This window comes from Phaenicophaeus curvirostris, chromosome 10, assembly GCF_032191515.1.
Source record: "Phaenicophaeus curvirostris isolate KB17595 chromosome 10, BPBGC_Pcur_1.0, whole genome shotgun sequence".
Classification (NCBI taxonomy): Eukaryota; Metazoa; Chordata; class Aves; order Cuculiformes; family Cuculidae; genus Phaenicophaeus; species Phaenicophaeus curvirostris.
In genome coordinates, this window is record NC_091401.1 from 10,263,688 (window position 1) to 10,277,374 (window position 13,687).

Consider the following 13,687-nt stretch of genomic DNA (forward strand, 5'->3'; position numbering starts at 1 on the left):
GGCCATACACTGCTGCTTGGAAAAACTCCTGTGCTTGCTGCTTTCAAGGCAGGCAGGAGGACATGTATGCACTCACAAGGCATCATTGCAGAAAAAGAATACCCTTCATTTGAGTCACAAACTAAAGGAAAACAAGATTCTTGGCAATTTAAAAAATGTTAAGTACCAACTGAACGTCCAGCAAAATTTGAAGAGTGGCCATATTATGACATTTTCAAATAAAACCCTGTGTGCTCTTAGACACAACTCTACACTGCCAGCTTGTTCTATTTACCTGTGTGTATATATAGATACAGCTCCAAGACAATTCTACCAAACAGCACACAATCCTTAACTCTGACTCCCAGCTTTCCATATGATTTTAATGAATGCCTCTATAAACTAGCACTACAAGATGAACGTATTTAGTTTTATATAATGAGAGAAGGAGATTTGAGATGTTTATTTATCAATGTTGTACCATGAAGCTCTGCGGAGCTCTAAAAATAACTTAAGAAGGCATGACATCACTAAACATGAAATACATACTGGGTGTCCTTCAGATCTAGTTCTGCCACTGCAGCAACAAAGGGAACTAGCTTATGGTGGTGTAGTAGCAATCGTACAAGAGGCAGAACAGCATCATACTTGTCTCGACAAACTTCGCTCAGTATGTAGGCAGCAGATGCAGAAATGGGCTGTAAAAAAGCAGAATATGAAACTGAGTGAAGCAGTTAAATGTTCTTCATGTATGTGGTAAAATACAGACCAAATCTAACAAGCTTATAGACACAATCGCTGAACAAAATGTTTCAGCACATGCTGCATAGCAAGCAATTAGAAGATCCATTCGATAGGAATCCGTCATTTAAAAATGGTATTATCTACTCTATACTTGACATTTTAGAATAGAATTCACCATTTCCTCATCGTTCTCGTTCTCCCTAAAGGGTCAGAATACAGATTTGTTAAAAATCCAAGTAAGAGGCAGTTAGCAATTGCTTTTCAATAATGGCACGTATCTTTATCAGACATTTCAAACTATAATGAAAGCTCCTTAGAATACAGTTCCCGCATTCCGGAAGTGTCTGTCGCCATTCTAAAGCTGGGAATTTCAACGCAAAACCCAGTCAAGTTATTTGATTTAAGCAAATAAGAGAGCTGCTGACTACCACAAGCTACATACTCAGCTCCTCTTGAATTCCAGCACAGTAGTATTTAACTATGGACTAGCTAAAATTTTAGTCACAACCTGCCTCCTCTTTACTTTTCTTTTCCTCTGCCAGTACTCCATCAACATTGAAGTAAAGAAAAGCTATAAAAGACCTACAGACATGAAGCCTGGTTACTATAATTTGAGTGCTGTCTCAGTGTCTAACCATCTATCACACTTCCTCTTTGTCACCCTGTCTGCATGAGAAATCCAGTCACGCTGATTAACATCCTGGGAAAGAGGCGATGCAGAAGAAATAGAATTAGAAATCAATTCAGAAGCTGACCATTTTTGGTGAGGGTGATTATTTGCCCTTCAGTGCCGATAATGCCCCAAAAAAATGGGGCCAATGGCAGTCAGTGGAAAAAGAGAATTCTGAAAGGAGCAACACCAACAAGAAGAAACTATTTTACCCTTTCCAGTCACACAGCACAGATTATTTCACTGTCTTTGCTGGTTCTTGTAAAATAAGAAGAAAATCTTGGTAGCTGGGGTAGAAGTAAATGCTCTGCAAGCTGCTTATCTGGCTGTGATAGAAGTAATTCATGCAAAGGGACAAAACCATTCTCTAGCTAGGTGTAATTCCCATTGTCTCACACAGCACTGCAACATTCATTTCAAGTTTTCATTTTAATAGAGATTTTCAAATGTACCTGAACTTCTGATGATTTTAGCAGCAAGTTTCTCAGAGAAGTGTAGTATTCAGATGGAAGGACACAGTCTTCAGTATAACAGATATTTAATCTAAGTGATCCCAAATCATCAGTTTTAGAAGACTTGTTTCCATTTTCTCTTGGCTGAAGTAAGTACCTGAAAGCAACAGAGCAATCCTAAAATATTAGGTTCACATTTCATTAATTTAACTCATTCTACAATAAAGCAGAAGATCTCATTTCATTAGTTCAGTACACACAAACCAAGTCTCAAAACCAGCAATAAAATTTGTGTTAAAAAAATTGAGAAACGAAAGAACAAAAAGCAGCACCACTTGTCACGAATTTAAATGAGCTAGTGAGAAAGCAGTAAAAGTAGATAATCTTAACTGGTTGCATTCCTAGAAGACAAGTGAGATTAAAGAAAAAAAAATTCTGCTTTCTTTCTACCCTCATTACAAAATACAGTAATTCTTCACGGGCTTTTGCTGTAGTTCGACTGCATTCTAACAGGAGGGGCAGCCCTACAACATTTTTAACAGCTTTTAGTGTCACAGTCTGGTTTCAACATTCAGCCCAACAAACTGAATTCATATCTTACAATATTCTGTTACAGCCATTCCTATTTGCACTTCTACAATCACGAGATCAGACTTATTTTAATAATCAGATACATCATCCCATCATCCCATGAAGGCACACTAAGGTAAAGTAAAATGGATTTACAAGGAGAACCTCTACTTGACAGCATGACTCCTAGATTTATTTTCCCAACATCGAGGGCTAGTGACATTGCTTTATCTGCCACATTTCAGCTGTAATTAAAAACATTTCATTTGAATTAGAAACAGTATAAAAAAAATTACTTATTTTAATAATGGAACTGTTTTTGATAAGCAGATCATAACTGGATATGAGGATGTTCAATGTAAGGTGTCTACAAAGTGTATTAGCAGACACAAATCTCAATCGATAACTTCCAGTGACATGACTCATGTTAATTAAAGAAGCTATAACATAATACACTGGTAATGAGTCCATGGCAACGTAACCTTTCTCCTGGCACGCTGTGAGCAGAGACATATCCTTAGGTTAATATGGTTGCATCTGCCCAGGCAATGCTACAGACTTGGGGAAGAGTGGCTGGAAAACCACCTGGTGGAAAAGGACCTGGGGGTGCTGGTTGACAGCATAACTGGATGTGTTTAAAAGACGTGTAGGTGTGGTGCTTAAGGACATGGTTTAGTTGTCAGCGTCGTAAGGGTCTTTTCCAACTGAAAAAATCCTGTGATTCCTGCCACTAAGCATTTGGGACAGTAACGGGGCTAGAGATTGGCTTTTGCTTGCAAGAACTTCAGAAAGAAAGTTGCTACTATGCTATAAGCAGAGGTCTGCCTTTCCTGAATTCCCTTTTATGTCTTACACTTACAGCTTTTAAAGCTGTGTATCAGCTCCCCTGAAACTACACTGGGTTGGTTCCAGAAGATACTTTCTGAATCTCCCCAATGAAAAAAAAAAGGCAGCCATACTTAGTGGTTATTTTAAAACAAACTCTCCACCAGTCACTCTGTAAGCCCGAGTTAGGAATTTAACTACAAGTGATGCAGTTCTGAGAGGTTCCAGGTTTTCTGGTTAGGCTGAAAAGCACACAAAGATCACTGAAACCCAGCAACCTGACTGAAAGGAAGTTCCTTCCCCTTCTTCACTCTCCGCGTATTCCCCTCAAACCCACGAACTCTGCTGTGGAAGTGGGCAGACTCAGGGAACATTTGAGCTAAATGTACCCTCTGGCAAGGTTAACATAGTGAGAGGGAAACTTTCTAGAAAGAGGTTTTACCTAGACTAGAACAAGACAACATTTTAATAGATAATTAGAATAAAACAATATCCTTTGCAAGGGAAGATTTGCAAGACAGAAGCAAATTCACTTGCAAGCCCCCATTTCTCACCATGCTTGAAAGGAATCATTTCTTAACACCTTCACGGGAACTTTAATTTCTCCTAGAAAGATGTCTTGTACCAAGTTTCCATTATTCCATAGGTCAACTCTGAAAATAAGAACATGGCTTAATTATTTTTCTCTAGAGAGAAATAAAAATCTTCAAATTAAAGGTGACTGCCTTACAGCACTAATCCACATGCACACAGGCAGGAAGTGTTAGAAACCTCACTCCAGTTTAATTAAATCAAGAAGAATCAAACGAGTAGCTTATTAAACCATAAAGACCAGATAAAGAAAGAAACAGTCAAAGTTAGACTTGCAGACCCTTGCATCAGTAAATTCTGAGCAGCCTCCACCCCCAAATTGTGCACATTTCTTCTCAGGTTATCCAAGTGAACTTTTCAACCAATATACTTACAGGTCCCTATCTAATTGCTACAACCTGGCACACTGCAATGCCACACCAACAACATGCGCTTGTTTTTTCCAAACAGCAGCTCGTATGCTTACAACCTCAAAAGGAATCACAGACTCCAGACATGCACCTTGGTTTTTTCTATTGCTTCTTACCTCTCTGACATTTCTGACAGACAGCAGTTGTTAAGAAGAACAAAAAAAATTAATACTAGATTTGTTGGGGCATGACTATTTTTCTAAATATATTTGCATCCATAATGAAACATACAATTGAAATTAAGATTTCATGAGGCTAACAGTTAAAAACGTACACACCAAGTTAGTTCTATAATGGCTATTAAAACTAACCACTAAATTCTTCTTCTGATGACTGTTAGGAAACATGTGCTAGCCTTAAGGTTTTGACATTCAGTAGATTCCGTGCATGAGCGCCACAGAGAAAAACAGAGTAAAGAGCCTCTCAGCTGTTCCAACTACACAGCACAAATACAGACAGGCCCGCTCCAAGGACAAAGGAGCAGAAAAAGAGAACATACTTTGAAATATTCTTTGCATTTTCAAGGAAAAGATGCAACACATGTTCCTCTAAGCAGCAATGTGAAATTGTAAAAATCTCATAAAAGAGGCTTTTCTCTTTTTCTGGTAAAACAGCCAATTCCATTTGAAACCATAGACTAGCATCACACATGCTGCCATCGTTCAGTACAAATTCTATTATCAATATTCTGCCCATACTAATGTATGGCGATAAGAAGTCCTCATATCTCTCTAATCACATGCACAGGAAACCAGTCTACGCTCCTAGATACACTCTACCGCTACTTACTTCAAAACATAAACCCTCATCTTCAGTAAAAAACAGGCCAAAAAAAGGAATAATTTTGTATCTTAGAGGGATATTTTCTACAAGTCTGATCAGTAAGTCCCTAGAGTTATGCTAAAATAAAATATTTTTTATTGCTTTGATGATAAAATATCAGGAATTACTAATGATAAAACAAATCACTTTCTAATCTACATAACTTACCTGACTTCTAGTTTCTCAATATCTTCTTCTTCCACCTGAAACTGGGACTTTTTGGTGTAACTGCTGGACCTGGTTACCTGCAAGGAAATTCCTCCCATCAACACGTTTTTTGCTGCCGTATTACGAATGTCAAAACCTGAAGAAAGCACTGTCTCTTTATCACCGGTAAGCAGTTATTGTTCCTTTTAAAAAGGAAAAAGTTCAGCTCACCAAACTGCCTTTTGACAAAAAGCAGGTCAAGAAGGGATTGTGGTGGAGCCTGAAGAGGGCTAGCTGATATCTAAGAGGATATCTAAGTGAATTACAATATAGATCTATTTGAAAAAAAAACAAGAAGGAAGTATGACATGAAATGGGCAAGAACGTCTTTGGTTTCAGCCTGAACCTCAAGAAAGCACTAAGGCTAGTTCTGAGATGTTTCTAAGGAAACAACAGTTAAGAAATCCACTCTTCTTGCCCCAGTTATACCACAACTGTAACCTCTTAATTCTAATTCTTATTTCTTGGCTGATTGCATTCTCAATTCAGTGCCAATAAATCAGAAGTAACAGAATTATCGGAGTGGTTTGCATCACAAGTTTAGCCTAGTATCTTAAGCAATTATACTCAGTATCTTGAGCAGGCCAACGGAAACACGTGCTATATGTTGATACTCTAGCATGGAACCATTTCTCACCAAAATCCCACAGCAGGACCAGAATCTATACAAACACAGTAAGTTATAATACATTTGAGGCACACCTAATAGCTGTACTATTTCCAGCTCTCAGCTGAACAGTACAGTATGCTTACATGCAAATGTAATTTTTATTACAGAGACAAACCAGATTACGTCGCGCTCATAATTTGGTTACCAAAGGGTAACTCATGTAGAGCTGAAATAAAATCCTAAATAACAAAAGTTAATTTATTTTTTAATAAAATAATGAAATTAGCCTTTTTTGAGCATTGTTTTATTAAAGAAATAAGTTTGTGGGTTTTTTCAGCTCAATGTTCTTGAAAATATTTAAATTTAATTCCACAGGTTAAAGTTCTTTCACAACTCCTAATGGCAACAGACACTACATAAAGTGATTCAAGATAACAAATTACCTCCACATACGTGCTTGTGAGGAAGACATTTTCCACACAGCAACCAAAGGGGAACATTATTGTCTGGCAGTCCCCAGAAATTTAAGTATGTCACTCACATCTGAGAGCCTAGAAAAAGCTCTTCAATTTGCTTGAAGAGAGCTTTCTGCATTAGGTCCTGCTACACAGCTTGCTTAAAAATACTTGAAGGATTGCATAAACAGGCAGAATACCACACAAAAAGTTACCTCAAAATAAAATGTTTCGTTAAACTGCGGATTGCTTGTTTTCTTCTTTACTTTGGTCTTCTTTTGGTCATTCCTGTTCCAATGTGGTAAAATTTTTACCATAGACAACTTAAACACACAATTATAAAGACATTCTATTGTCAAGAGAGACCCATGCATTTCAGTTATAACATTTTTTGTCACTTTAGAGATCACTTTGATCAATGAAGAAAATCTTAAAGTGAGTTCATCTTCACAACACAGTTAGACAAGTTAAAATTTCAAGTGCTATTTCTAGCTAATTGTGCATCTGTTCAGCTTAAAGTTTCATTTCACAAACTGGCACAACTTAGATAGATTGATTATAATACAACAAAGATTTGTCAAGTGTTTCAAGCTTAAGTCAGACAATTTCTTTACCACTGCTTGTGGGAAACCAGCGCAGTTTTCCTCAGCTGGTTTGTTTTTCCTGCCTCTTTTGTTGGGGAAATACCCACTACTTCATTACAGACAGAGGCTTCCACCAAGCCACTGAATGCTTTCTTTGGAAGGAATCACCACTGAAGCTAGAAGCTCAACAGCACAGGATCAAACAAAACAATTGTTGCCCACTCCCTTGTGTTTTACATAGATTTTCTTAATAAATAACTTTAGACATTTTATAAAAGAATGCAGTCTTATTTAGTCAGCAAAGGGATACGATTGCATAAAAAAAAGCTTTCTAAAAGAAACAAATATAAAATGTGGTGAAAAAACAGACAACGGGGAAGAAAAGTAGTCCTAGACATCAACTAACTGTTTTCACACACTGGCTGTATAAATTTTCCAGTCATGGTACATGAATCACACGTGCATGAGATTGGAAAATCTTAATCATGAGCTTTTGTCAGATTTGCACATATATTCCCACACTAGAAGGATGAATATTCTGCGGGACCAATAATCACCCAGTTCCATCTGCGCCACAGAACACAGACACGAAATGTACATCAATTTACCTTCTTTGGCAATCGACATCATGTTTCCTAGGTATCATGGTCTGGTCTCCCCAGCTCTCTTAAAAACCCCAACCAACTAAACAAAAAATATCCACCCACTAAAAGAACCTCAACCCAAACCTAAAAAAATATGTAGTCGTATGTTTCTGAGGAAGAAAAAATGCTCCATTCACTCAGAGCTTACTCTGGGACAATCCTACCAAAGTCTTTGGCACACAGAAGTTTGACAGATGACATCTCGCACTGTGCTCACAGTGCCAATCTGTCAATACCGGAGAAAGCAGACGGACTTAGGTCTCATGTTGCAAAAAAGAAACACTTGAAACATGGCTTCTATTTAGGTGCTGTTGGGCAGGGACTTGCAGATAGTGACTGTGTGGGATATGGGATTTTTCTTCAGTGAAAAATCCCAAAAGTTACTTAGGACTACTCATCCCAAAAGCAAAAATAGGAGACATTCAAACTGTGGAGACTTGCAGCAGCACCCTGAAGGTGCTGGCGTCAGAATGGTCTCACCACAATCCCCGCTCTTGCTTCCTCCCAACCACTAAACATTTGCTCCAAATAAACGCACACATTAAGGAAAACAAGGGACAGAGAAGGTGGGTAAGCAATTGACTGTATCATCCCATGCAGAGATTTGGAAAAAAAATAATAAAAAAAATCGGTAAGAAGTACAGTGCAGATATCAGTACCAAACCTGAGAAGAATGAACAAACTGAGGGGTAAGTAGCCCCTGACTAGCACAAGCCATTCAGTCAGACCAAACTCCCTCACAATCTTGAGAGTAGGGTGGGGAGAGTACAATAGCAGTGGAAGATGGGATGTACACAGAAGGCATTTAAAGATTTTTCTGTATTTTAAAATTTTGCTCAAAACCTATTACTATCTTTCCCAGTTTAAGATCACAGCATTTTAGGGTCAGTAATTTTATATTAAAATGTTACCTGGAAGGTCCTACAAGAGAGACTGTTGCATAAGGGTCACAATTCTGTCCATTTATAAGAGGCAACCCATGGCACTCCTTTATGCTGCAAGGAAAAAGCAATCAATTGATCAGTGAGGCAAGGTACTTGGCTTGAAAAAATCCAAACAACCAACCCAAACAAACCTTTTCTTTAAAAAAAAAATATATTATTAAGCCCTGCTGTACTACACAGTCACATATATGTTGGCCCAACATAATGTGTGTATATGAAGTAGATTATAACTACAGCTCTCTGGATGGCAATACAAGGTAACACTCAACTATATGGTCAGACTCATGGGACTCAGAACAGAATTCTTGGAATTTCTTCAGTAAAGACATTCCAGCATCATACATGCATGGCAAAACCCTAAGTAAAATAAACTCCCATGCTAAGGGAAACTGCAGACTTCATTAACTTTTAAGTTTGAAAAACTGGCCCACAAAATGCTCTTTGGCCTCATCCACACGACAGCAACTACATTTGGAAGGCATTAAAACTGATTCAAATATTTTGTTTCAGATAAACTACATTCTGAGTTCAGTAAATTGAGAAATGCAAAGGCACATCCTGAAATGTTACATGAAAGTAAGCATCACAAAACCATTAGTACATTGTCCCAGCACGCCCAGGTTCCATCCATGCTACTCAGTCACAAGGGAAGAAACAGTTTACCATTTAAATTTTGTTCAAAGTCTATTTTCAAACTGTTTTCACAATACTGCGTGATTAGGGTTAAACAGCCCTTCAAAACCAGTTTTCTTCTGTAATTCGTACGGTGAGCTGTAAGTTGGTGTTTAGTACCTACGCCACTGTTCACCACTCCTGATGCAAAAGGGACAGATGGTTAGAAAGCAACACTCATGGGGACAAAGACACCTCTTCTGGAGGCTCCAAATCTTTTCCAATCACCACAGCAGCAACGCTACTAGAAACAGAGCTGGGTCAGCAAGGTGACTAACCTGCAGATGCTGCCCACATGTAAGTATTAACTAAAAACAGCTGGAACAACAGACATACAGCAAAACAGTTTGTAAGTTCACAGCAGAAATGAGACTTTCCAGCAGAATGATGCTCTAATGTAGCTATTCAAACTCTAGTACTTATTAAGGCCAGAAACATTCAGCAGATTACAAAATTTCATAAACAAGACAAATGAGATATGAATGTTATATTCCTGTTCTGTCTTTTCAAAATGATCTATAACATAATAGGAATTTAAATTAATGCAAGTAAGTTTTGGTTGCCATAACTAGTCAGTTTGAATAAAATCAAAAACCTATGTAACTTAAATAGAAAATAGTTCTTTTTCTGCTCTAAGTTAATATAAACAATCAAGTATATGTTCTAATACTGCAATGTGGAATATTAGGGTGTGCAGATCAAGTTAAAGTTACATAAAGCAACAACAACTACACACTTCTGCAAAGCACGTGCTTTCAGTACCATAGAAAAACAGCATTAAAAGAATAACAAGAGTCACAAATTCAAACATAAGCAGGGAAAACAGACACCAACACTCCTGTGCTGCCTCACAACTCCACCCTCTTTGGAGTATGCACAATTATGAACCAGATGGTATTCCCCCTCCAAGTCCCTTTGTCTTAGCCAGTTCAGGGAACATTTAGTGCTGAACCAAGGCACAATCATTTGTTTTCTTCCAGCTCTCAGGCACGTGGCCTTCAGCATTTCAATAATTTTTGAATCACAATGAACCCCACAGTGGTTTCAAACCCACCCTTTAAAAGGGTTTTTGAAACATCCAGTTGTTTCACAAGCATTAATTGATTCCTCCTCCAACACACGTGACACAGAGGAATGGCAACAAAACTAAACCGTCTAGACTTTTCAGTCTTTTAGGGCATCTGATTTGAGGCAGCAATCCCGTCAGACTGTCAGACATTGCGAAGCACCAAATACACTGTCCCTAAAGCTCCCAGAGGTTTGCAGTTTCAGGTACGAGTGCCGAGTATATCACTAACTTAACCTCAACCCGAATCTCCTAGGGACTTCACAGGAGATGGATCAAGTCAAACTTAACCTGGACAGAATTCAACTGTTTTCACAAGAACACCACCATTTCCCTTCCTACAGACTGCATCACTTTCATCAAGCTCCTGGATTATTTCTCTGACAAACAGGTGTCAGTCCTACAGAAAGCAGTTTCTTTCTCCGTGTATGAAGTTTCTCACCCCTTCCCTGATCATCGTATGAATGCCCTGCATACCTGACATAATGATCCTGTGAGAAAACTGTGTATTATCCTATCAACAAAAACTGATCACAATGCCCAACTTCTGCTTACAGAAACAGCTCATTTGGGCCTCACCAGTGTTCTCATAGCTTGACCGCAACATACACAAACTAAAGGAAGGCTTGTTTGTGATTCCTTGCAAGCTGAAAAATATTTTACTAACAACTCCAGTCTTGCAGCAGAACTAGAATCTCCAGATTCATCACACCGAACTGTTACTCCACACTGATTTCATGCTCCAGTCAGTCTCCCTGTGTAGGCAGTCCTAGCACGGCTCTTTCCACCTCCTGCCCAAGTCCCAGGTCTCTTACTTAGCTTAGACAGCTCACCTTGTTCCATCATCTCAAAAACCAACCCATACTCCAGTCCCCTGAGCATCAACTCCTAACATTCCCCAATCTTCCCTTTTCAGACCCACCAGGCTTAAGTTTTTTTCCAGATGTGCCTCATCTCGCACCCCTCCAGCTCTCCCTCTAGGCCAGATGTGACCACCCCCAAGTCCCCAGTCCCGGCCTGTGGTCTGCTCCAGGCACTGTCCCACCGCACAGCTAAGGCACAAAACCCGTAGCCTCCTCCTTCTCTTACCCTCCTGCCTCGCATTTATAGTCTAAGGGGACCCTGTTAACTAACTTCAGGAGAAGCTCTTTATGTTTCGAGCCAGTTTTCAGTCAGTTTGGCAACCTGGGCTAAGCTGCCACACAGAAGACCTCACAAGCTCCCAAGGGCAGTGCAAGGCAAGGAGCCATTAAGGGTCAGTTGTCGTTAAATCAACTCAGTACTATCAATCTGGATCATTCTCCCTAGGACTGAATATATCAGACTGCACTATTGCAGATGATTTTAAACTACTGAACAGCCTCAGGTAAACATGCTTAAAAATGTCTGAAGATGTTTGAAGTGGCTCAGTAACAGAACACTTCACAGAAATGGAAAAGTGGAACCTCAAGCAGTTCAACAACCAGCAAATCTCCCAGGAACACTGCCCTTCTCCAAACAATCAGGCGAGTGATAGGACTGCAATCCCCTAGAACAGGAACACAAACAGCCTCCTCAACATAAAACAACAACAAAAAACCCAAATATCGACCAATCAAAACCCAAACCAACACTAAATATACATTCCTCTTCTGACAACCGTAATAAATATATTTGCACCACACGGTAAACACTTCAGCTTTGATAAAAGGTTTCAACTATCTAGGCTGGCACAAACACTTCTCATTCAAAAGGTATAAATATGCAGTTTGAAGAAGTAGACAGGAAATTAAAAGCCTGTGATATTTTAAACTACTACATCTTTACGTAAAGCCTAAACAACAGCTAACTGAAGGACCTCTGTTCTTTTCTCAAACTACCCATCAGTTACAGTCCAGCACAAGGGATCTTTCAGTTGACATTCATTCTTGCTTCACATCTCAGTAGTTTGTTCTGCAAGAGGAGTTTCATACAGGAAATATGAGTCTTTCAGACTCAACTGGCATACACTCAGCTCGTAAGATGGAAATAAGACCTTAAAAAGACAGAGCCCACAAGTAAACGTGCCCCTCGATGACTGAGGAACTCTACCTCCACCATTCAAATAAACTAAAGTCCTTCAAACACAGTAATTAAATAACTATAGCCATTAGGGTTTGTACATTTCATAAAAGTTATGTTCCCTAGAACGACTTCATGGGAGCACTAACTAACAGAAACAAACTGACAGGTCAATTTAAGACAGCACAGTGCATAATTTATTTAGAAAAGTAAGTGCAAAAGAAGACAATCTAGCTATAATAGCCATTTCTGGGCTTTCAAATATCTGCACGGTAAATACACAAAACAGTCTTTTTCAGAGCTGCAGTCAGGCTAAACACAAAGAAGGCAAAGACTACCACCCAAGAGCCAATTTGGCAAGAAACTGCTCAAGAATAATCCATTTCAGCAGCAGCAAACGTGCAAACAATGGTCACGCAAACTTGTTTTCACAGCCTCCCAGAGAGAAGAGCTGCAAACATATATTTTTGAAATGTGCTACTATACACGCCGTTGTGGTTTTGAAACAAAGAGCCCACACTGAGTCAGCAGTTAATCTATTGCATTATCTTCTTCCCCTCCCCATTCACACATCAGAAAAGGAAGCAACTAGTATTGGAGACAAAACAGTTTTAATTCAGAAATGGTCTGTGGGTGTAGCTGCATGAACTTTAACAACAAGTTTCCGATTAATACAAAAATTATGTATAGAATCAAGGCTTAGCCCACTGCAAGCAGTATCTAAGACAGCCCTTCGCCAAACATAGATTAACTTTACGCTTGGACTTCAAAAAAATTAAGATAAGCAAGTACATGTCTTAATTTTACTCCCTCTGGGGAAAAAATGTATTTCTATATGATGTTTTTAGAATGCTTATGCAACCCGAAAGCCCTAGATGGCTTCAGTAAGTCCCACCTTAAGTAAGTCAGTCACCATTTCCACCCCCTACCCCATCTCTGCATCAGGTGACACCACGACTGACTGATCTGGTCATGGACTATCTTGTCATGACCATTTTTTGTCAACTTGAGCCAAAGAAAGAAACTTCCAGTTCTTAAGAAGTGAGAGTTTTTCTGATACCAACAGTTCGTTAAATATTAGTATTTATCCTTGACCAAGCTTACTTCCCTTATAGAAGCCTGGGGAATAGAGCTCTAATAAGGATCCAAATTAAAGACAAAACCAGAAGAGAGCAGGTAGGGGGACAGAGGACAAATAGAAAGAAACAAGAAGAATTGCACTCCTGGTTTCCTTATACAACAACTGACCATTCCTTCATCACATAAAGCAACACTTAACCTTTCTAATATCACATGTTCTTTTCTCAACAACTTCTTGTTTGGAAAAATGTGTTTTACTATACATACGAGAATGAGAAACGAAACCTTTCTCTCTCACTTAGCCTCTTGGCTACAATCAGCA

The 13,687-nt window shown here is 38.9% G+C and overlaps 1 protein-coding gene across 2 annotated transcripts in view; it reads right to left on the minus strand.

Moving 5' to 3' along the window:
- Positions 1 to 13,687, minus strand: part of RASA2 (RAS p21 protein activator 2) — a 51,383-nt gene that overhangs the window by 14,014 nt on the left and 23,682 nt on the right. The window contains exons 6-11 of one of the 2 annotated variants that reach the window (XM_069864425.1): positions 8,475 to 8,558; positions 6,551 to 6,623; positions 5,232 to 5,308; positions 3,795 to 3,893; positions 1,846 to 2,002; positions 529 to 677 (exon numbers count right to left, since the gene is read on the minus strand). In XM_069864425.1, coding sequence (XP_069720526.1) covers positions 529 to 677; positions 1,846 to 2,002; positions 3,795 to 3,893; positions 5,232 to 5,308; positions 6,551 to 6,623; positions 8,475 to 8,558 — 639 coding nt within the window. Of the gene's footprint in view, positions 1 to 528; positions 678 to 1,845; positions 2,003 to 3,794; positions 3,894 to 4,357; positions 4,384 to 5,231; positions 5,309 to 6,550; positions 6,624 to 8,474; positions 8,559 to 13,687 lie in introns of those variants that run through there. The other variant, XM_069864427.1, reaches the window with a different exon arrangement.